The sequence below is a fragment of the Choloepus didactylus genome, chromosome 15 (assembly GCF_015220235.1).
Source record: "Choloepus didactylus isolate mChoDid1 chromosome 15, mChoDid1.pri, whole genome shotgun sequence".
NCBI classification, from domain to species: domain Eukaryota; kingdom Metazoa; phylum Chordata; class Mammalia; order Pilosa; family Megalonychidae; genus Choloepus; species Choloepus didactylus.
The window spans coordinates 18,167,304-18,190,029 of NC_051321.1; the positions used below are offsets into that span (position 1 = coordinate 18,167,304).

General features: G+C 35.3%; 1 protein-coding gene across 2 annotated transcripts in view; it reads right to left on the reverse strand.

The window, feature by feature from the left end:
* ATRNL1 (attractin like 1) overlaps window positions 1–22,726 on the reverse strand; it is a 1,027,996-nt gene that overhangs the window by 654,662 nt on the left and 350,608 nt on the right. For both annotated transcript variants that reach the window (XM_037804686.1, XM_037804687.1), the window contains one exon: window positions 15,581–15,718. In XM_037804686.1, coding sequence (XP_037660614.1) covers window positions 15,581–15,718 — 138 coding nt within the window. The remainder of the gene's footprint in view (window positions 1–15,580; window positions 15,719–22,726) is intronic.

A 22,726-nucleotide genomic window follows, 5' to 3' on the forward strand; every position in this document is an offset into this window, starting at 1 on the left:
GTTCCTCTGTCTGGTACCTTGTTATCAACCAATGGAACTTGAGCATGTATAATATTAGATTAACAGGAATAACCCTTTATTGTTCCCCATAAACATCTTTCTTTTCACCCATAGCACGCTTGCAAAAACCTTCCTACAGTGGGCTTCAGCAATAACTCAAGCCCCAATTGTGTTGGGCTTGCAGACTTGCCATCTTCAGACACTACTGGCTTTCCTTGGACTGTGACCCCTGTGAATTGAACTGCATGGAATACCCTGCCAGCCTGACAGAATTCAACACACCGGAAAACCTGAAAAAAAAAAAATATATCTTCTCATTTAAGACTGAAATCCAGCTACCATCTTATAACAAGACTGGGGCTTACAATTCCTTCCTGTAACAGATAAACAAGCCCCAACCTGTATCAGGGTATCCTGTATATGATGGTTTAGGGTGGCTGGCAGCAGGAGCTGTAAGAGTAGACCATGTTGCTCTGTTTGTATGGAGCGACTCGATGGACTTCATGATGTGAGGTGGTTACTTCCTGAATTGTGTAATATTACTGTTAAATTATAAAACAAAAGTCTTTTCCTCTGACAAATTATCTCCAACCAACATCCCCAACGGACGGCTATGGACCTGTGGGCAATACAGTTAGCCCTATTTATGCTATAACTGGACAGGACGTTGTATGTGGGGACAGCCCTAATTCCCTGCTACCTTATATGACTCTTTACCCCATACTCCTAATAACTGGGAAATGGTTAAAGCTAAACATAGAATAAAACACACCTCCTGGTGGTATTATCCTTTAGCTATTCTTGCACCAAGTGGACATGCAATAGTTACTGAAAAATACGTGGCAGCTTTAGCCAATCACATTGCCCAAGCACTTAATGAGTACAAAATAGCTATATCCTTGCTAACCGAAGAAACCACACAGCTCAGGAAGGTGGTTTTACAAAATAGAATGGCCTTAGATATCCTCACTGCAGCACAGGGTAGCACTTGGGCCTTAATTAATGTGCAGTACAGCATACATATTCCTGATCATTCACAGAATGTTTCACAAGTTTTAAATCATATGCAAGAGCACATACATATTGATCAATTATCAGTAGATCCCTTGTCTAAATGGTTTAATACCCTTTCTTGGCCATGGCGCCAACTCTTTGTGAAGTTGTTATATCTGTGTGGGGAACTTCTAGTGTTGTGTTGTCTCTTACACTGTTGTTGTGGAATAAGATGCAATTTCTGTCCTAATGTCAATGCAGTCTGCTGCATGGGGATGGACTGTGGGGGCTCAGGGCCCAGGCTCCCTTCCCTCCATAGCGAAAGTAAGTTATTTCACATAGCCACCTACTTGACCAGTTCAAATGTTAAAAGTCATCAGACCTCACAAATGGGGGAAAGAACCTATCGTAAACAAAGCATTGAAACTCCCCTCCCCTGATCACTATTGATAACAAATGTCCACATCCCTGTGTCACAAGACCTTGCAGAAACTCTGTTCTCATACCCTATGGAATGCCCTTGTCCTAACCCCTGTTGCCCCCCTGGCAACCCCTGCTCTTTGCAGGGTGCTAACTTCCATCTTTCCTTGGATGGCCACCACTGAGAAAAATAATCTCCTGTCAGTAAGTCCCATTAAACTCATGTTTAACAACTACAAAAAAAAAAAAAAAAATCATAAAGCTACAGAACAGGGTAAGCACTACTGGCATTAAAATATACTATAAAGCCTCTATGACTAAAACAGTGTGGTATTTCACATGAACAGATAAATAGATCAAAATACAACAGAAAATCCAGAAATAGATCCAAGCACATATGAAATTCTACTGTATGAAAAAGTAGCATTTTAAAACATGGAGCAAAATGGATTTTTTAAAAAGTAAATGGTAAATCTCAAAGGAGTCATAAGAAAACTATTAGTGCTAATAAATGAATTCAACAAAGTTTCAGGGTGCAAGATTCAATGCAAAAATCAGTTGTATTTCTACATGACAGCAATGAACAATCCAAAAGGGAATTAAGAAAATTATTCCATTTATAATAGCATCTAAAAGAACCAAATATCTAGGAATAAACTTAACCAAGTATGTAAAAGACCTGTTTGCTGAACTACAAAACATTGCTGGAAGAAAGGAAAGAAGATATAAATAAATGGGGAAATATCCCATATTCATGTAAAGGAAGACAATATTGTTAAGATGTCAATATTTCCTAACGCAATTTACAGATTCAGCACAATCCCAATCTAAATTCTGACAGCCTTTTTGCAGAAATTTAAAAGCCAATCCTCAAATTATATGCAAGTGCAAGGGGCCCCAAAGAGACAACAGTCCTCAAAAGGAAGAAAAAAGTTGAAGGTCTCACACTTCCCAATTTCAAAACTTACTACGAAGTTACAGCAATTAAAACAGTGTGGAACTGGAATAAGGACAGACAAATGGACCAATGTGATAGAATTGACAGTTCAGAAATAAATCCACACATCTATGGCCAATTGTTTTTCAACAAGGATGCAAAGTCCACTCAATGGAGAAAGAATACTCTCTTCAACAAATGATGTTGGGAAAACTGGATGTCCACATGCAAAAAAAAAAAAAAAAGAAAAAAAAAAGATGAACCCCTACCTCACAACCAATACAAAAATTAACTTGAATCAACAACTTAAGTATAAAAGACAAAACCATATAACTCTTGGAAGAAACAAAGGAGGAAATCTTTAGGACCTCATATCAGGCAGTGGATTCTTAGATATGACATCAAAAGCAAAAGCAACAGAAGAAAATATAGATAAATTGGATTCGATCAAAATTAAAAACTTGGATATCAAAGGGCATTACCAAGAAAGTAAGGAAACAACCTACAGAATAGGAGAAAATATTTGGAAATCTTATATCTGATAAGGGTTTAATATCCAGAATGTATAAAGAACTCCTACATCACAACAATAAAAAGACAAAAAATAAAATAAAATTTAAAATGGGCCAAAGACTTGAATAGACATTTCTCCAAAGAAGATATCTAAATGGCCAACAAGCACATGATAAGATGCTCAACATCATCAGCTATCAGGGAAATGCAAACCACAACCACAATGAGATACCACTTCATAACACTAGGATAGCCATCAGTTAAAAAGCAGAAACTAGGAAAGAAGATGGCAGCATAGAGAGGAGTGGAAGTTACTTAGTCCCCCTGGAGCAACTAACAAACAACCAGAAACAACTAGTAACTGATCTGGAATAACTGCTGGGGGACAACTGTGACTGTCCACACATCATGCACCAACCTGGATTGGGAGGAATGCCGGAGATAGCAGTGTAGAATCTGTGAGTAGAAACTGTGGGTCTGAGCTGGGAAACCCTCCCCCACAGCAGCCTAAACGGCAAAGCCTCACTGTGATAGAGAGCAGACACTGAACAAGCGAATATACCTCAGTCCAGCTCCAACTGGGGTTTTAATTGGTAAACGCGGACTGCTCAATGCAAGCTGCAAACCCCCAACATGCAGACAGAGGCTTTTAGTGATGACTCAACTTGAAGAGCCAGGGGACTTCTCTGTCACAGGAGGGGGAGCCCAGAGGACCAGGTGTTATCTCTGGCTGACGAGCGAAACTGGGGGCCATGGACTAAACCTGAAAGGGGGCTTTCTGTCCCTTTTTTTCTCTCTCAACCTGAGTGGCTCAGTGGAGAAAGCCTCAGCCATTTTCAGTTCACAGTGCTTTGCAGTGGAGAAAGCCTTACCCTTTTTCAGCTGGCAGCACTCTGACCCAGACAAGGGTGGAAACAGCAGAGTAAGAGAGACAAAGAACCTACTTAAATGCAAATGAAAACTCCCTAGGGGGCGTATCTTCCCTAAGAGGAAAGAGGTGGTGCCCAGCTCTACTACCCACCTTCCATTCAGAACCAGACCCCAGAGCCTGGGGGGAAAACAGCCATGGGCCACACATACTTACACCAGTCAGGAGCTACAGGCTGACAGGTGTCACCTGCTGGGCAGGTTAGGAAAAGCACAGCAGCTTGAGGCCTCACAGGGTGTCTCAATCTTCTAAGAAACACCCTCAGGGAAACAAGATACTGAATATTTTCTCCTTCTGGGACCTGAGCCTGCTCTGATTGGGGTAACCAAGGAAACCAGATGCCCAGACAACAGAAAACTACAACCTACACTAAGAAAAATGAAGTTATGGTCCAGTCAAAGGAACAAACTTACACTTCAACTGAGATACAGGAATTGAAACAACTAATGCTAAATCAATTCACAAAGTTTAGGGAAGATACGGCAAAAGAGATGAAGGCTATAAAGAAAACACTAGGTGTACATATGTTAGAAATCAAAAGTTTGAAAAAACAACTGGCAGAATCTATGGAAATGAAAGGCACAACACAAGAGACGAAAGACAAAATGAAGACATACAAGGGTAGATATCAAGAGGCAGAAGAAAACACTCAGGAACTGGAGAACAAGAAACCTGAAAGCTTGCACACAAAAGAACCAATGGGGAAAAGAAGGGAAAAATATGAGCAACATCTCAGGTAACTGAATTACAACATAAAATGAATGAATGTCTGTGTCACAGGTGTCCCAGAAGGAGAAGAGAAGGGAAAAGGGGCAGAAGCAATAAGAGGAAATTATCAATGAAAATTTCCCATCTCTTATGAAACACATAAAATTACAGATCCAAGAAGCGCAGCGTACCCCAAACAGAAGAGATCTGAATAGGCCTACACCAAGACACTTAAAAATCAGATTATCAAATGTCAAAGACAGAGACAATTCTGAAAGCAGCAAGAGAAAAGTGATCCATCACATACAAAGGAAGTTTGATAAGACTATGTGCAGATTTCTCAGCAGAAACCATGCAGGCAAGAAGAAAGTGGTGTGATATATTTAAGATACTGAAAGAGAAAAACCATTAACCAAGAATCCTATATCCAGTAAAACTGTCCTTCAAATATGAGAGAGAGCTTAAAATATTATTTGACAAACAGACAATGGCAGAGTTTGTGAACAAGATACCTGCTCTACAGGAAATACTAAAAGGAGCACTACAGACAGATAGAAAAAGATAGTAGTGAGAGGTTTGGAACACAGTCTTGGGCGATGGTAGCACAGCAATGTAAGTACACTGAACAAAGATGACTGTAAGTATGGCTGAAAGAGGAAGGTTAGGAGCATGTGGGACACCAGAAGGAAAGAGGAAAGATAAAGACTGGGATTGTATAACTCAGTGAAACCTAGCGTGCTCAACAATTGTGATAAAATGTACAAATATGTTTTTCCATGAGGGAGAACAAATGAATGTCAACTTTGCAAGGTGTTAAAAATAGGGTGGTATTGGGGGAAAAATACAATCAATGCAAACTAGAGACTATAATTACCAGAAACATTGTATTATGCTTCCTTTAATGTAACAAAGGCAATATACCAAAGCTAAATGCCTATAAGAGGGGGGCATAAAGGAGGGGTATGGGACTCTTGGCATTGGTAATGTTGTCTGACTCTTTATTCTACTTTAGTTTAATTCTATCTTTCCTTTTGGTGCTTCCTAGCTGCCATGTTTGTTTGTTTGTTTGTTTGTTCCTTTCTCTTTCTTTTTTCTTTTCTTTTCTGTTTTTTTTTTTTTTTTTTTTTTTTTTTTTTTTTTTTTTTTTTTTTTGTCTCTCCACCTTCTTAGACTCTTCCTCCAGCTTTGTGGAAGAAACGGAGATGTCCTTATATAGATAGTGGTGAGGGTGGTGAATACATAAATATGTGACAGGTAACCATTGATTGTTTACTTTGGATGGAATGTATGATGTATGAACAAAACCATCTTTAAAAAAATGGGTTGATGAAGAAAGCTTGAGGGCACTATACTGAGTGAAATACATCAGACACATAAGGACAAATAGTGCAGGATCTCACTGATATGAACTAATTATAATATGCAAACTCATAGACATGAAATAGAAGTTACCAAGATATAGAATGAGACTAAATAATGGGGAGTGGTTGCTTATTATGAGCAGAATGTTTAACTAGGTTGAACTTAAATGTTTGGAAATGAACAGAGGTGATGGTAGCATGTCGTGAGAATAACTAACAGTGCTGAATGGTGCGTGGATGTGGTGGAAAGGGGAAGCTCAGAGTCATGTATGTCACCAGAAGGAAAGTTGGAGGTTAAAAGATGGGAATGTATAAAACAGTGAACCTTGTAGTGGGCAATGTCCGTGATTAACTACAAATATTAGAAATCTCTTTCATGAACCAGAACAAATGAATGACACTGTAACTAGAAGTTAATAATAGAGAGGCATATGGGGGAAAATATACTTACTGCAAACTATATACTACAGTTAGTAGTATTTTAACGCTCTTTCATCAATAGTAACAAATGTACTATACCAACACTATGAGTTAACAATGGGGGGGGTTGTTAGGGGTATGGGATGATTTGAGTTTCTTTTTTGTGTGTCTTTATTTCTTTTCTGTAATAATGTAAATGTTCTAAAAACTGAAAAAAATGAATTGTGTGAGGGATATACAGCTGTATGATGGTACTGGGTGCAACTAATTGTACACTTTGGATCTTTGGATAATTGTATGGTATGTGAACAACCTCAATTTTTTAAAAAAGCAGAAAATAACAAGTGCTGAACAAGGATGTGGAGAAACTGGGAATCATGGATGGACATTGCTGGTGAGAATGTGAAATGGTACAGCTGCTGCAGAAAACATTTTGGTGGTTCCTCAAAAGTTAAACATAGAATTACCAAATGACTCACCAGTTCCACTCTTTGGTATATACCCAAAGAATTGAAAGCAGAGACTCAAAGAGAAACCTATATGCCAATGTTCATAGCAACATTATTCACAATAGCCAAAAAGTGGAAACAACCCAAATGCCCACTGACAGATGAATGGATAAACAAAATGTGATCTATGTATGAAAATGAATGAAGTACTGATACATGCTGCCACATGGATGAACTCTGAAGACATCATGTTGAGGGAAATAAGCCAGATACAAAAAGACAAATATTATATGATTCTACTTACATGAAACTTTGAGAATAAGCAAATCCATAGTGACAAAAAGTAGATTAGAGTTTATAAGGGGTGAGGAAAAGGGAGAATCAGGAGATATTGATTAATGGTACAGAATTTCTGTTTGGTATTGGATGGTAGTGATGGTAACAGAACATTGTGAATGTAATTAATACCACTGAATTAAACAGTTAAATGGGGAGGGGAGTAAATAAATAATAACTGTTTTAGGACAACTGATGGGAAAAGGCAAATTTAAATCCGTATCTCACACCAAATACAAAATTAAACTCCAAATACTACAAGGATTGAAATGTAAATAATTAAAGCCTTTCAAGTATAGAAGAAAACACGAGTGACTTCCTCTTTAACCTGGGTGTAGGGAAAGGTACTCCAATTCTAATTTAAGATTGACAAATTTATTAGTTTAAAATTTAAAAATTGCAAATGCCATGGAAAAAAAGATTCTAGAAATATTCCAAATGAGACAAAAGAGAATAATTTAATTGAACGCAATTAATTATCTTGAATTTTACTTTTTTATACAGAACAGTATTGAGACAATTGGCAAAATCTAAATAAGGTCTGTAGATTTAATAACGTGTATCAGTGTGAATTTCCTGATTTTGATAACTGTACTGTGGTTAAGAGAATTCCTAGTTTTTAAGAATTATATGCTAAAGTATTTGTGGGTAAAGGGGCATCAAGTCTGCAATGTTTAATTGAGAGAAAGAGAGAAAGGATAAATCAAAGGAACATTTGGGGAATTGGAAAATTTGGGAGAACACTTTTACCATCCTCACAAATTTTCACGTGAAACTATGTCAAAACTAATAAAAATTTAAGTAGACCATTTCAAGTTTGAAGAGAGTAAACATCTACACTTAAAAAAATAGATAACAAATTACACTTGTATGTTTTTCACTTGTTGGTCAACAAGAGAATTTTGAAGAAATTTTTGTTTTCCTTGTGTGTTATTAAAGGTTCTTTATTTTTTTCCCTTTGGGTAGTAAGGCTGTTAGCAATATGTGAAACAAACAATTATTTCATTCCTCAAGAGAACACTACTCCCTATCTTTGAAAAAAATCATATGTGAATAATTATCCAAATGCCTCAATTATTAACAATAGGGTCATATAGAACAATATCACTTTAAACTGGAAGGAATAAGCTGCTGAAAATATTAGATGAACAAAATGTACTTCTAAAAATCATGAATGATAAGGTACAATGAAATATTATATACTTTGAAGTTGGCCAATAACATATTTTACAGAATAATATAATCTGTTAAATGACACCAGAATTAATGGGTTAATGAGAGGACATGTAGATGGTTAATCTTTAAGAAGTGAGATACTAAGATTCTATTTATCTTTTCTAGAAAACTAGAAAATAAAGACAATTAATATAAATTGCATTTTTTCTTCCGTTTCTAAACTTTGTAAAACTACTGCTTCCGGTCTTTAATGAAAATTTATGTACAAAATATTGGTTTCTTGTTCAAGGAGAGTTATAAGTACAGAGTAGAAAATAATTTATAATTATTAAACCAAATATCACAGCAAAATGTAATATACATATCACAATATCACTTTGCTGTTGACTATTTCTGAAAAATAAAAGAAAGCAGAAAGATGTTATGTATTGCTCTAAAACAAAAATTTTGGTTCAAACTAGAAAACTATCTACCCAGAAAGTGAATTATTTTGTCTTTTAGTTAACATGAATAAAATAGATGAAATAAATATTACATTTTCTAAGTAATATCAATAGAGCAATGTGCTAACTGAATCAAGCACAGTACTACTACCTATGTAATAGGGATACAAAGATAATATAAAAGTACATAAATGAAAAAGATAAAACTTTTCTCATTAAGAAGTTCACAGATTACTTGGATAGAAAGACAAGTATACCACAACTTACAAAAAATTTATGGTTCTCATCAAAGAGATACAAACACTGCCTGAATTTCAGAGGGGCATTCAGGTAAGTTTTCAGGCTGAAATTACTCCTGAGTGGAGATTTGAAAAATATGTAATTGAGTTCAAAGGTATGGAAGTGACCAGGAAAGTAAAGGTGGTTTAACAGATGAAGAAGTCAGGTTTATATGGAGGGCTAGTTGGATATAAGGTGAAAAGAAATACAGAGATAATTTTATGAATGTCCTGGAAACAGCATAAAAAATAATGTAAAAGAAACAGACTCATCCATTTGGAAACTGTTAACACTAGTTGTGGGAGGCCCTGACCCCCAAGTGTCTTGAAAACTGCACACAGCAGTTTGCTTGATCTAGGACAGCTGAAGTTTGATCTATTCATTCTCCTTGTAATATCAGATGCTAACTAATCTATACTGGCAACTACCTCCTCCCTGAGACTCCCTGAGATACTGTTATCTCTCCTCCCTGTTGATTACAATCAACCCCTCCCTAAGATGCACAACCCCACTCCCTGCCTTATGCTCTTACACCCATTGGGATGTTGAGCCCTTATAACCAGCTTATTCAGCCCCCCAAATGCGGACTATTTCCACGTTGTGCTCTGAACATGTCGCCATTCAGAGCAGCTCCTGAATCCATTCAGAGAAGCTCCTGATTTCAGGGCAATGTGACTCGACTTCCCCACCCTGTAGGTAAGCCCTATAATAAAAACTCATGTCTCAGAACGTGTCCAGTGCTTTCTTTAGTCCTTTGGCTACAAAAGCCCTCTTGGGCCGTGACACTAGTGTAGGCTAAAGTAAAGATAGATTTAACTAGGACAATGACAGTGCAATATTATGGCTTTAGAATGGATAAGATCTGACCACTGCTTTTACGTGAGATTCAAAGGAGACATAAGGGCATCCTAGTTTAGAGCACTATCAGGTAGCACACGCTTGAAATTCCAATTCCAGCACTTGCTAGCTTTACATTTAGCATGCTGATTAAGCCTATGTCCTTGGATTACAGATCCATAAAATGGGTATTATAACAGTATGTACTTCATAGAATGTTTAGGATTAAATGAGAAAATTTAGGGAAAGTTCTTAACAATATGCCTGGCACAAATATACTACGAATAAATATTAGCTACAATTTTTAAAATATAATGTCTGGAGCTTGGCTGACTAGGAAATCTTAGTGTCATTAACTAAAACATGGAAAAACAGAAATAGGGAAGAAGTAAAGAAGTGGTAGAATATGAGAAATACAGTAAGATATGAAGCCAGAAATGTAATTTGAGGTCAGAGCATAAAAGGCCTTGAAAGTCTTATTAAGGAATTTTTAATTTATTTCATAGGAGGCAATGAAAGATTTTAGAAATGGCAATGAACTCAATCAAAGGTTTTAGGAAAATAATCATGTCATTGTTTCTCCTCCTATAAAGGAAGTATAAAGACGGATTACAAGTAGAAAGAGTATAAATACAGAGGCACTCATTCATTGAGCCAATCAACATTTAATAAGAACGTCTCCCATGCCTGGTACTCTGTAACAGCAACACCAGAGAGGAGGGATCATGAAGACCTGAACACGGGCAATGGAATACAAAGGGGGTGGATATCAGACACAGCGCACGGCCACAATCAGCTGTCAAGAGTATTTTTCTTCCTTTTAAATAAGCTGCCAGCCTTACTCCTCCAGAGCTCCCACAGGTTCCTTTCCCATCCTATCTATCTTGTGTGACTGCAGAGAAAAACAACTCGGACTGCAGCAGGGAAAAAAAAGACTTTAAACCCTAACTATTCTGAATACCAATCTTACTAATCTAAATATCAATACCAACTTCCCCTGCCTCCCCCTGTCACCACAGCCCTTACACTACCCAGTTGCCTGAGCAGCTTCTACCTAGGGAGCTCCTTATCTCCCTTCTCCCCTCTTCCAGCCCTTACAGATTCCAAGTAACCTATTTATTACAAAGGAAAACATTCTGAACCAAGTGGTCCTAATGGATATTTCAGTAAATCACTCACACCTCTCAGTGATAAACTCCCCTTACTATCTTCCAGTACTTTTCCTCCAACCCACTCCCAGCCCTTAAAAAGCTTGCTGTCCTTTGTTTTGATGGAGTTGAATTATACTCCCTTTCCCCTGCTATATTAGCCCCTGAATAAATTCATCTTTATTACTAAGTACCATAATTTATAGTGTATTGATACATTCTTCTTTTAAAAGGAACTTTCATTTATTTTCTTTTACCACAATTCATAAATCAGATTGCAGATAATAGGTCAAAAATTATACTGCCAAAGAAGTCTGAATCATACATTTTTATTAACATACTCAAATCTACTGCTACAATAGGTAGTAATAATATTAATAACAATATTCACAATAATAGCTAGCACTGAGCAGTTAGCATTTGCCAGAAACACAAATTATTTCACATATAAAGTACCTCATTTAAGTCTAACTATCACCCTATTGGTGTATAAATTAAAGTAGCCTTATTTTTCAGATGAGAAAACTGAGGCTTCAAGAGATTAACTAATTTACCCAAGATGACAGCAACATTGCCAGGATACACACCCAAGCAGTATGATTCCAAAGCCCAAACTTTTAACATTGTTATATCCTCCCATAGCTATAAGTATATAATATAAACATATAGTCACTCCAGATCACGTTTGACTCAGAGAGAATATCTTCCTGAACACTAATGGGAAATAAAATAATTTTAACAACAAAACATCGAAATTGTTCATTTTAATGATAGAATAGTCATAAATATGCCATAATAAAATTAAAATAATCAGAAGAAAATCCCAAGTACATTTATATTATTTTGACAAATATGTTACTTGGTTTTAGAAAGATGAGTTTAAGAAATAAAATCTAAACTTGCAGTTCATTTAAAACCTTACCATGTGACTACAAATACATGTCCCCCTTTCCCTTAATATCCTCATGGACTTTGATGTTTAATAAATGCATCTATTAATAAATGCATTTCTCAATAAGGTATTTAAAATTAAGAAACAGTAGTAAATTTATACTTCCCAGGGTTTATAAATTGATTTTCACCATTACTGCATCAAAAACAATTTATCAGATATGACATATTGTTTATTTCATTAGGTAACTAATGTGGTCATAAAAAATAAAAATGACTTTCATATATCACATAACCATAAAGAAGCCATAGACAGAAAATAATATTTTGTCAACTTCAGGAAATCTAATAGAAGTTATTTAAAGCTTCATAAACTATCAGAGAATAAGCAACAGTCAATAAAGACAGGCATTTATATTTTCATTTTCTTTAATATACTTTTCAAAGCATTGTGTTGCAGCTTACCAGGTGTGTAATTTAAGACACAAAATTGATGTGGAATTACTGAACTAGTCTTAAACTCTAGCAAAGGCATATCATTCCCAAATGGGAACATATTTCTTAAAAAACTATTCCTCTTAGTATGATAAAATGTGCCAATCTAATTTAAAACATTTTGTAGCTAATATAGTGATTCAAAGGTTCCTTTTTGCCTGTGTTGTCAAAGAATTAAAATAATACTCGGATAATCTTCATGACCTGGGATTTCTCAGTGAATTCTTAGTTAGATATGAAACAAAGCACAAACCACAAAAGAAAAGGGATAAACTGGACTTCATCAAAATTAAAAAGTGTTGTGTATCAAAGGACACTATCAAGAAAGTGAAAGGACAATCTAAATAATGGGAGAAAATATTTGCAAATCATATTATCTGTTAAGGGTTTAATATCCAGAATATGAAAGAACTCTTAAAATTCAACACAAAAGACAAACAGCCCAATTAAAAATGGGCAAAGAACTTAAATAGACAATTCTCCAAAGAATATATATGGAAAGCCAACAAACTATGAAAAGATGTTCAACATAAGGGAAATACAAATAACACAATGAGATACCACTTCACATCCATGAGGATGACTGTAATCAAAATACCTGAAAATAACAAACGTTAGTGAGGATGTGGAGAAATTGCAACCCTCATACATTACTGGTAGAAACGTAAAAACGGTTCTGCCACTGTGGAAAGTTTGGCAGTTCCTCAAAAGTTAAACATATAATTACCATATGATCGAGCAATTCCATCCCCAGGGATATACCCAGAAGAATTGAAAACAGGTACTCAAATATCTGTACATGTGCATTCATAACAGCACTATTCACAATAGACAAAAGGTGGAAACAACCCAAATGTCCATCAGCTAATGAATGGATAAACGTGGTATATACATACAATGAAATATTATGCCATAAAAAGGAATGAAGTACTGAAACATGCTACAATTTGAAGGAACCTCAAAAACAATATGTTAAGTGAAAGAAGCCATCCAGAATAGGTAAACCTATAAAGACAAAAAACATGTGAGTGGTTTCCAGAGGGAGAGGAGAGGCAGGAAAGAGGAGTAGGTATGGGGTTTCCTTTTGGGGTCATAAAAATGTTTTGGAACCAGACAGAGGTGATTGTTGCCAAAAATTGTGAATATACCAAAGGCCATGAATTGTACACTTTAAATGATTAATTTAATGTTATGTGAATTTTACTTCAATAAAAAGCAATACTGTGATAGGGTTGTGGTTGGAAGCATTATATAAATAACAGAAATATATTAAGTAAATTGCAGCACAAAAGCCTGATAGACAATTAAATACAGGCATTAGAATAAAGTTGGAAAGTATATATGAAATCATTTTCATAAAAATAAAATAAACACAATCATATATTAAATATATGAGAGGTTACAGAGACATATAAATCATAATGTGAATGAAAAATTCCAGGGTTTTACTTTCTGTTAAAGTTGTGAAAACAATACATTAAAATATATAAATAATCTATTGCAAGTACACTTTTTCTCCAATGAAATTCTTGGCTACAGAAAAATCCAATAATAAAATGCTTCAGATAACAGGATGGATCCAAAATTTTGATAACTTAATAAAAATAATGAAATACTATGACTCCAGTTAGTGGAGACTAAATTTTGTGGAATTCCCTTGTGCCACACTGTACCTTGTTTATACCTTGGACACTGAACTAAGCTGTAGTTTTTGCCTAAGGGACACTGGATCTTCCCTGTCCATATTAACATAATCTTCTGCATAAGAGTTAAAAGTCCTAGGAATCAGGCAGACATTTTCTTCCTCTTACTATCAATATGATCTTGGATATTTTTCTTAACTTCTTTCTGCCTGTATGTCCTCATGTAAAATGGAAACAAAAGTAATACCCCCATATAGTCTCTGTAAAGATTAAGTGAGAAAATGAATATAAAGCTATTAATACAGTGCCTAGAACACAGAAAATGTTAAATATCAGGTGATTCTGCTATACAACAGTTTAAAACAGGTAAGATTAATCCCACATCACAAAACTTTCATTCACCTGTCTTCCAAAACCAAAACCTGCTCTTGCCTGAACAATTTCATTGACTCTAAAACTGAGTCAGTTCATTTTTCCCAGTGTTTCTAAGTAGATGTATATTAGAATTACTTGGAAAGCCTTTAAAAACTATCAATGCCCAGGATTCACCCTCCAAACTCAACCCAGATACTGGATTAATTGTTTCAAGGAGAGCCCAGATACCCATATTTTTGAAAATCTCTCCAGGTGTTCTAATATTTAGCTTGTGTTGAGAAATTTTCCTAGACCAGGCCCAGGCCCAGACCCAACTCCCTCTTTTAAGGGCCTCACTTTTTCATAGCTAATCAACTGAGGCTTTACTCCAGGGTGCTATATAAGCAGTCTCCATTAGAGAAAGTAGATAAAAAATTTCAAAGACAAGGACCAAGGTGGTGATAAAAGAGGATTACTATGAAATTCCACTTTAAAGGGTAAATTTAAAAAGAAATTTAAAAGGAAAGGACAGAAATTATTTAATAAGTAGAAGAAAGAAGCAGCAGCTTAAAGAGGGAGTTAGAGGAAAGCAGGGGTTGGTAAGCAAGAAATGTGATGACAATAGGACAACTTATGCTCCTTTGATATGCCTCAGTTCCTAAAGCCTCTGTTACAGAGGACCTCATTTGATCTTTACAACAATTCAATAAGTGAGGTGTTACATCTTCTCTTTTTTTACATGTGAGAAATATGAGGCACTGAGAGATTAAGTTAATTAGCCAAGGTCATACATTTAATCGGTGCCAAAAGAAGAATTTCAGCTCAGGATTATTTAATTCCAAACACATTCTATTAAACATTATTCTATACTATCATCAGTCAGAATTATCTGATGTAAGGTGTATATAAAACCTTTCATTATTTCATATTTCTAAAGACAAAATGATCATCTACTATTATGAAAAACCAAACTATCAACACTGATTATTATAGATAATTTTTCTATGTATTACTATGTATTTCACATGCATTCATTGTGAAATTGGAAAAAGATTTTTAAAAGCAAGCATATCACAGATATTTTCATAGTTTATATAGTTGCTAATAAATATATATTTATCTCTCCAAAATACTGAGACTGAATGGGAGAAATTCTCTTTAATAATATATATTCTTCACAAGAGGCACACATTTTTCCATTTTCTTTTCTGTAATAAAAATACACTGAAGTAAAAGAAAAAACAGTTACCTGTACACTGTCCTCCATTGGTTGGGTCTCCATAATAACCTGGCATGCAGTCTTGACACTGCTTTCCCGTGGTGAGATTTTTACACTGTTCACACACATTATTATTGATGCAAGTGCTATGTCCATTACACTGGCAAGCTAAAGAAAATGGAAACAATATTACAATTAGCTACATGACAATACCAATTACAGTCAAATATCAAGACAAATAATTTATCTTAAAATCTAGAAGTCCAAAAAGTCATTTCACTAGTTTTTTCATGAATAAGCATGTGCTCAAAATAGTAATCCAAAACAAAATATACAAATAGTCTGTTGAACGAACACTTTATGCAGAGCTTGCTGAAAAAGTGAAACAAAAAATGAACAGTTAGGAGGGAATATTTTAAAAATAATCCTTAAAGATTCATGTGAATTATATATCTATTAAGTTTCATAAACATAAGACTAAATAAAATAGCTTTGATAAAGAGGCCTAAAATTAATCTTGATTATATTTATATATAATAACAAAAGATCAATAAATAGAGAAAATTGAGTGGCAATAGGTTCTTACTTTAAAAAAGTAAATTAATAGTAAAAGAAACAAAAACAGCACTTTAAAAACAAGTCATAAACGTCTTCTTTGTGCAAGAATAGTTTCAAGGTTTAACTGAAATTCTATTTGAATTTAAACTAAACAGAATTAGATTTTCAACATGAAGAATTTTGTCTTCATAATACAAAACTTTTAATATGTTTTGATATTAATATAGCCGAACCCCAAAACTTCATATTAAGAGATGAAGTTCAAAAGTGAAAGCACATCCTTAGTGCATACTTAGGCATAATATTAACTTAGTTTGGTAACTGCAAGCCCAACTTCATTATCATTGTCACTTTCATATTCACTTTCATTATTTTACAACTAAGAAAGCAGATAGTATTTAATTGAGCTTTTTCTTACTCCAGCCAGTCAACCAATTTTCAGCCAGTTCCAACTGGTTGTGACTTACATTTACTCTAATCAGTGTACATATGACATCAATTTTAAAATATGTAAATACCAACTCATGGCCAGATACTGTACCAGATGCTTTTCATGAATTACATCATTGAATTCTCATGATAATTCTATGTGGAAGATACTAATTTTAGGATCATTTCCAAGATGAGGTCTTGGGTTTAAGCAACTACCCAAAGTCACACAGCTAATCAATGGCAGAAACAAATGCAAACAGAAGACTTCTGAACTAAAAGACCACACATGTAATATCATTTAAAAATGCCTCTAAGATGCAGAAAATTTGAACTTGTGAGGAATTTCCTAAAAGACTATTTTGTTGTCATCAACAGGAATTAACACCAAATGATAAGGAAATACACATGAGTAAAAACCAAATACCTATATATTACAGAAAATTTGAAAGGCATAACTATTCTATCATAGAATAGTAATGACATGGAATCATCATGGAAAAAGGTTAAATAGTCTTCATCATCCTTTTGATGAAACTGAAATCCACAGTTTTCAAACTTTACATACATTATGAAACAAATAGGAGAAAATTTAATAACAAGGAGAAAGGTTCATGATAAACTAGGTAAAACAAGTCTGCAAATACTATTTTTAGAATGATCATAATTTTTCCTTAAAATGTATAAATATTTCTGTGTAAAAGTGAATGTTCATTATTTTTGTGTAGTAAGATTTTTCTGTATCACAAATTTTCTACAATAAATTGATATTACTTTTATAATAAGAAAAAAATGTTACTTAGTACTTCAATTTTGGATATTGTGCTTAAAAGGTTAAGTTACTGTTTCCCAAAAAAATATATGTGGCTCTATTATATTAATTCACTCAAGTAAAAGCAAAATTATTAAGCACCAACTACACATAAAGTATTACTTAAAGATTCAAAATAAAAAATGGGTTACTATAAGTACTTTACGAAACTTATCACATAAAAGAAGTCATCAGGAAAAACATGTTTTAACTTCTGAGTAAGATGCTAAACTTAGCATTTGCATCTATCTCCCTCCTCACATATTTCCACTGAAATAATAAGGAAACAACAGGAATTTGGAGTATGGGAGCAGATATACAAATAAAATCAGGAGGAGTAATCTGTAATTCCTGGAGATTAAAAGCAGACACCTGGCATAATGCCACCCAACCCCCACTTCCTGAAATTATAAGTTCTGAAGGCAAGAGTAAGCAATAGGCCAGTCAAGAAGCACATAACTAGTTCCCCTCTATACAGTTGCTGGAAGGTGAAGTTCGATGATTCATGAAGTATATATGGCAAGCAGAACTTAGTAAATATACAGCAAGAAAGGTTGGTCATTCCCATAGCTTGTAACTAGTATGGCAACAATGGTAAAGGAGAAAACATGTTATAGAAAGCTAGCCCCACTCATAATGACTTTATAAAACACAAACAATAAAAGGATATATTAGTAAGGCTATGATTATATCTTATTAAGTCTACTGGATCAGCAGGTAATGTAAGCTTACATCTAATAGTTCTTGAAGGATACATTGTTACTTAAAAGGTTCTAATAACAACCTGGTAACATAACATGAGTAGAACTAAAGAGAATCTATCTATTCTATTTTAACAAAATTTTAAAACTAACTCACATGGCTTCTCATTTATGGGTACAACAGAAGAAATTGAAATAAACATAATAAAAAATCAGCATTTCACATGCAAATAAAGTACATAGTTTTGCAAAGTATGTGCTCTAACAAATGCAAAACATTAAAAAATATCTACTTGACATTCTCAAAATTCAAAACTATATACACAGATATAGAAAGCAAAAATTTTCTAAAACAATTTTCCTTACATAGACTACCTTAAAAGAAAAGAGAATTATCAGATGCTAGATATGAAGCAGAGATTCAAAGAAAGAGGTAAAGAGAAGTTTGAGCTGGTGACAATTTCATTATATATGGAGTAGCCATGCAAGAGCTAGGGGAAATAGGCTTGAAAATCCACCGGGACCAGAAGATATAATCTCTGGCATACTCAAGTTGCTGAACAGCAATGCTTCCATAAAGCCTGAAGCATTCAACTGTAGCTTCTATCCATGAAAGTGTATTAGAATGCACCACAAGCCCAAAGAAGCATAAAAGTAGCCTAAGTCCTCTGAAGTATGTAAATATGAGAAAAAATGTAAGGACTGAGCTAGGCATATATATGGGGTTGAAATTCATATTACCCATATGGTGAAGAAACACCAAAATCAAACATTTTGAAAACTGCTCTGTGAACAAGGAAAGCCTCATAGCCCTTGCAAAAGAAAATATAAACAGAACTTTGAAATACTTCCACAACTAATGTCATAAAAGTACACCACAGAACAGGGATCAGGGTAATGTTTCCTACATACAGCTAGACAGAAATTACTTTCGGCTTTTCAGGACCTACTGTCTCTATCACAGGTATTCATTTCTCCCATTGCAGTGTGAAACAACCATATACAATGCACAAATGAATGAGCATGGCTCTGTCTCAATAAAATTTTATTTACAAAAATAGGCAGTGGACCAGATTTGACCTCCAGGCCTTGATTTGCCAATTACCATATAGAAGAAAAAAACACTCAGTGAATTAAAGCTCACAATGAAAAGCACCATGAAAGAGAGTCAAGAGAGAAAAGAGAGGGAATGGGAATGAGAATTGACAGCTCATGAATTGGAGTAAGAGAACAATTTAGAAGACAATAAAAAATACATAAAATAGTTAAATACATAAAAAGAACAAGAAGATCATGCTTAAAGAAGTAAAGGAAGGTATGATGACTATGTCTCATCAAATGGAGAATATTAATAAAGAGATGGAAAGTATGAAAAAAATAAAATGGAAACTCTACAGTTGAAAAGGACAGTAATGAAATTGAAAAATAAACTAGAGAGATTCAACAGATTTGAACTGGCAGAAGAAAAATTAGTTATTTTGAAGATAGATTCATATAGATCATATAATCCAAAAATGAGAAAAAAGAATGGGAAAAAAAAGCAGAGCCTCAGAGAAATGTGAGGTATCATTAAACACACCGACCTATGTGTAATTGAGAGTGCCAGAGGAAAGGAGAGAAAGAAGCAGAAAAAAAATTCAAACAAAGGATGGCTGAAAACTCCCCAAATTTGATGAAAAACATTTTTCTACAAATACAAGAATCTCAACAAAAACTGCAAGTAGGATAAATACAGAAAGATCCACAGATATATCATAGTAAAAATATTTAAGCCAAAACCAAGTAGAAAATCTTGAAAACAGCAAGACAAAAATGATGCCTCACACTGGAACTCCCATAAGATTAACAACTGACTTTTAATCTGAAACAATAGAAGCCAGAAGGCAGTGGGATAACATATTCAAAGTGCTCCAAGAAAACGAGTGACCACAAGATCCTATATTCAATAAAGCTACCTTTCAGCAATGAAGGCAAAACAAGGACATTCTCAGATAAGCAAAAACTGAGAGAATTCATTGCTAGCAGACCTCCCTTACAAGGAATGCTAAAGAAATTTCTTCAGGGGAATGCAAGTGACCCCAAACAGTAATTCAACTCCACTAACAAAACAAAGAACACTGGTAAAGGTGATTATGTAGGTATAAAGGCAAGTGAATGCATATTTATTCTTCTTTCTTCTCTTAACTGACTGACAAAGAAATTTTATTAAAAATAAATATATAATTGTAATGTTGGGCATGTAACACACAGAAATGTAATATATATGCCAATAACAGTACAAAGGATGTGAGTGGGAGAAAATTTGTATAAGGCTAAAGATATAACACCAATGGAAACTTATATCCACAGGAATAAATGAAGAAAACCAGAAATGGTAAATGATAAATAAGAAGGTTAATATAACAAAAGCTATAAATAAATAAATAAATAGCTATAAATAAAAACTTACTCTCCTTTAAAATACTCTCTTTTCTTTTCTAAACTTCTTCAAAAGATATAAAATCTGAGCTAAGATGGCAGCATAAAGAGGAGTGGAAGCTAGTTAGTCCCCCTGGAACAACTAACAAGCAACCAGGAACAGCTAGTAAATCATCTTGAATAACTGCTTGGGGACAAACGTGACTGTCCACTCAGCATACATCAACCTGAATTGGGAGGAATGCCCAAAACTTCAGCATAAAATCTGTAAGTAAAAACTGAGGATCCAAGCCGAGAGCCCCCTTTCTCCATGGCCCGAGCTACAAAGCCTTGTGGTGCCAGAGAGCAGCTCTCTCCAAGCGAGTGAATATAGCACAGCTGAGCTCCAACTGGGGTTTTAATTAACAAGTGTAGACTGTTCCATATGAAACCCCAACAAGCAGACAGAGGCTTTGGGTGAAGACTGACCTTGGAGAGCCAGAGGGTGGCCATGGACTAGCCCTGAAGGCGGCTTTCTGTCCCTGTTTTGGCTCAGTGGAGAAAGCCTCAGCCATTTTCAGTTCCCAGTGCCCTGACCCAAACAAGGGTGGAGATAGCACAGGCAGAGAGAGAGAGACCATTGAAATGCTAATGACCTCTCCCTAGGGGGTGTATCTTCCCTAAGAGCTCTACTACCCGCCTTCCATTCAGAACCAGACCCCAGAGCCTGGGGGAAAACAGCCATGGGCCAAACCTCCTTACACCAGTCTGGAGTTGCAGGCTGACAGGCACCACCTTCTGGGCAGAAAAGCACAGTGACCCGAGGCCTCACAGGGTGTACCAATTTTCTAACACACCCTCAGGGAAACTGGATACTGAATAGTTCTTCCTTCTGGGATGGGAGCACATTTTGGTCAGGGAAAACCATATTGGGGTAAGCAAGGAATGCATGCCTAGACAAGAGAAAACTACAACCTACACTAAAAGAAATGAAGGTATGGCCCAGTCAAAGGAACAAACTCACACTTCAACTGAGATACAGGAACTTAAAAAACTAATACAAAGTCAATTCAAAAAGTTTAGGGAGGATATGGCAAAAGAGATTGACCATATAATGAAAACACTGGGCGGACATAAGGTAGAAATTGAAAGTTCAAGAAACCAACTGGCAGAATCCATGGTAATGAAAGGCACAACGCAAGAGATGAAAGACACAATGGAAACATACAACAGATCTCAAGAAGCAGAAAAAAACACTCAGGAACTAGAGAACAAGGGACCTGAAAGCCTACACACAAAAGAACAGACGAGAAAAGAATGAAAAATACGAGCAACTTCTCCGGGAACTTAAGGACAAAATGAAAATTAGGAATGTACATGTCATTGGTGTCCCCAAAGGAGAAGAGACAGGAAAAGGGGCAGAAGCAATAATAGAGGAAATAATCAATGACAATTTCCCATCTCTTATGAAAGACATAAAATCACAGATCCAAGAAGTGCAGCATACCCCAAACAGAATAAATCTGAATAGGCCCACGACAAGACACTTTATAATCAGATTATCAAACATCAAAGATAAAGAGAAAATCCTGAAAGCAGCAAGAGAAAAGCAAACCATCACATATAAAGGAAGCTTGATAAGACTATGTGTGGATTTCTCAATAGAAACCATGGAGGCAAGAAGGAAGTGGGGTGACATATTTAAGATACTGAAAGAGAAAAACCACCAATCAAGAATCCCTTATCTGGCAAAACTGTCCTTCAAATATGAGCGAGAGCTTAAAATATTCTCAGACAGACAATGACAGAGCTTCTAAACAAGATATCTGTTCTACAGGAAACACTAAAGGAAGCACTGCAGACAGAAAGGAAAAGACAGGAGTGAGAGGTTTGGAACACAATTTTGGGAGATAGTAGCATAGCAATGTAAGGACACTGAACAAAGATGACTGTGAGTATGGTTCAAAGAGGAAGGTTGGGACCATGTGGGACACCAGAACAAAAGACGAAGGATAAAGACTGGGATTGTGTAATTCAGGGAAACCTAGGGTGCTCAATGATTGTAATCAAAGGTACAAATTTTTTTTTTACATGAGGTAGAACAAACAAATGTCAACATTGCAAGGTGTTAAAAATAGGGTGGGATTGGGGGAAAAATACAATCAATGCAAACTAGAGACTATAATTAACGGAAACATTGTATTATGCTTCCTTTAGTATAACAAAAGCAATATACCTAAGCTAAATGCATATGGGGGGTGGGGAATAGGGGAAGGACAT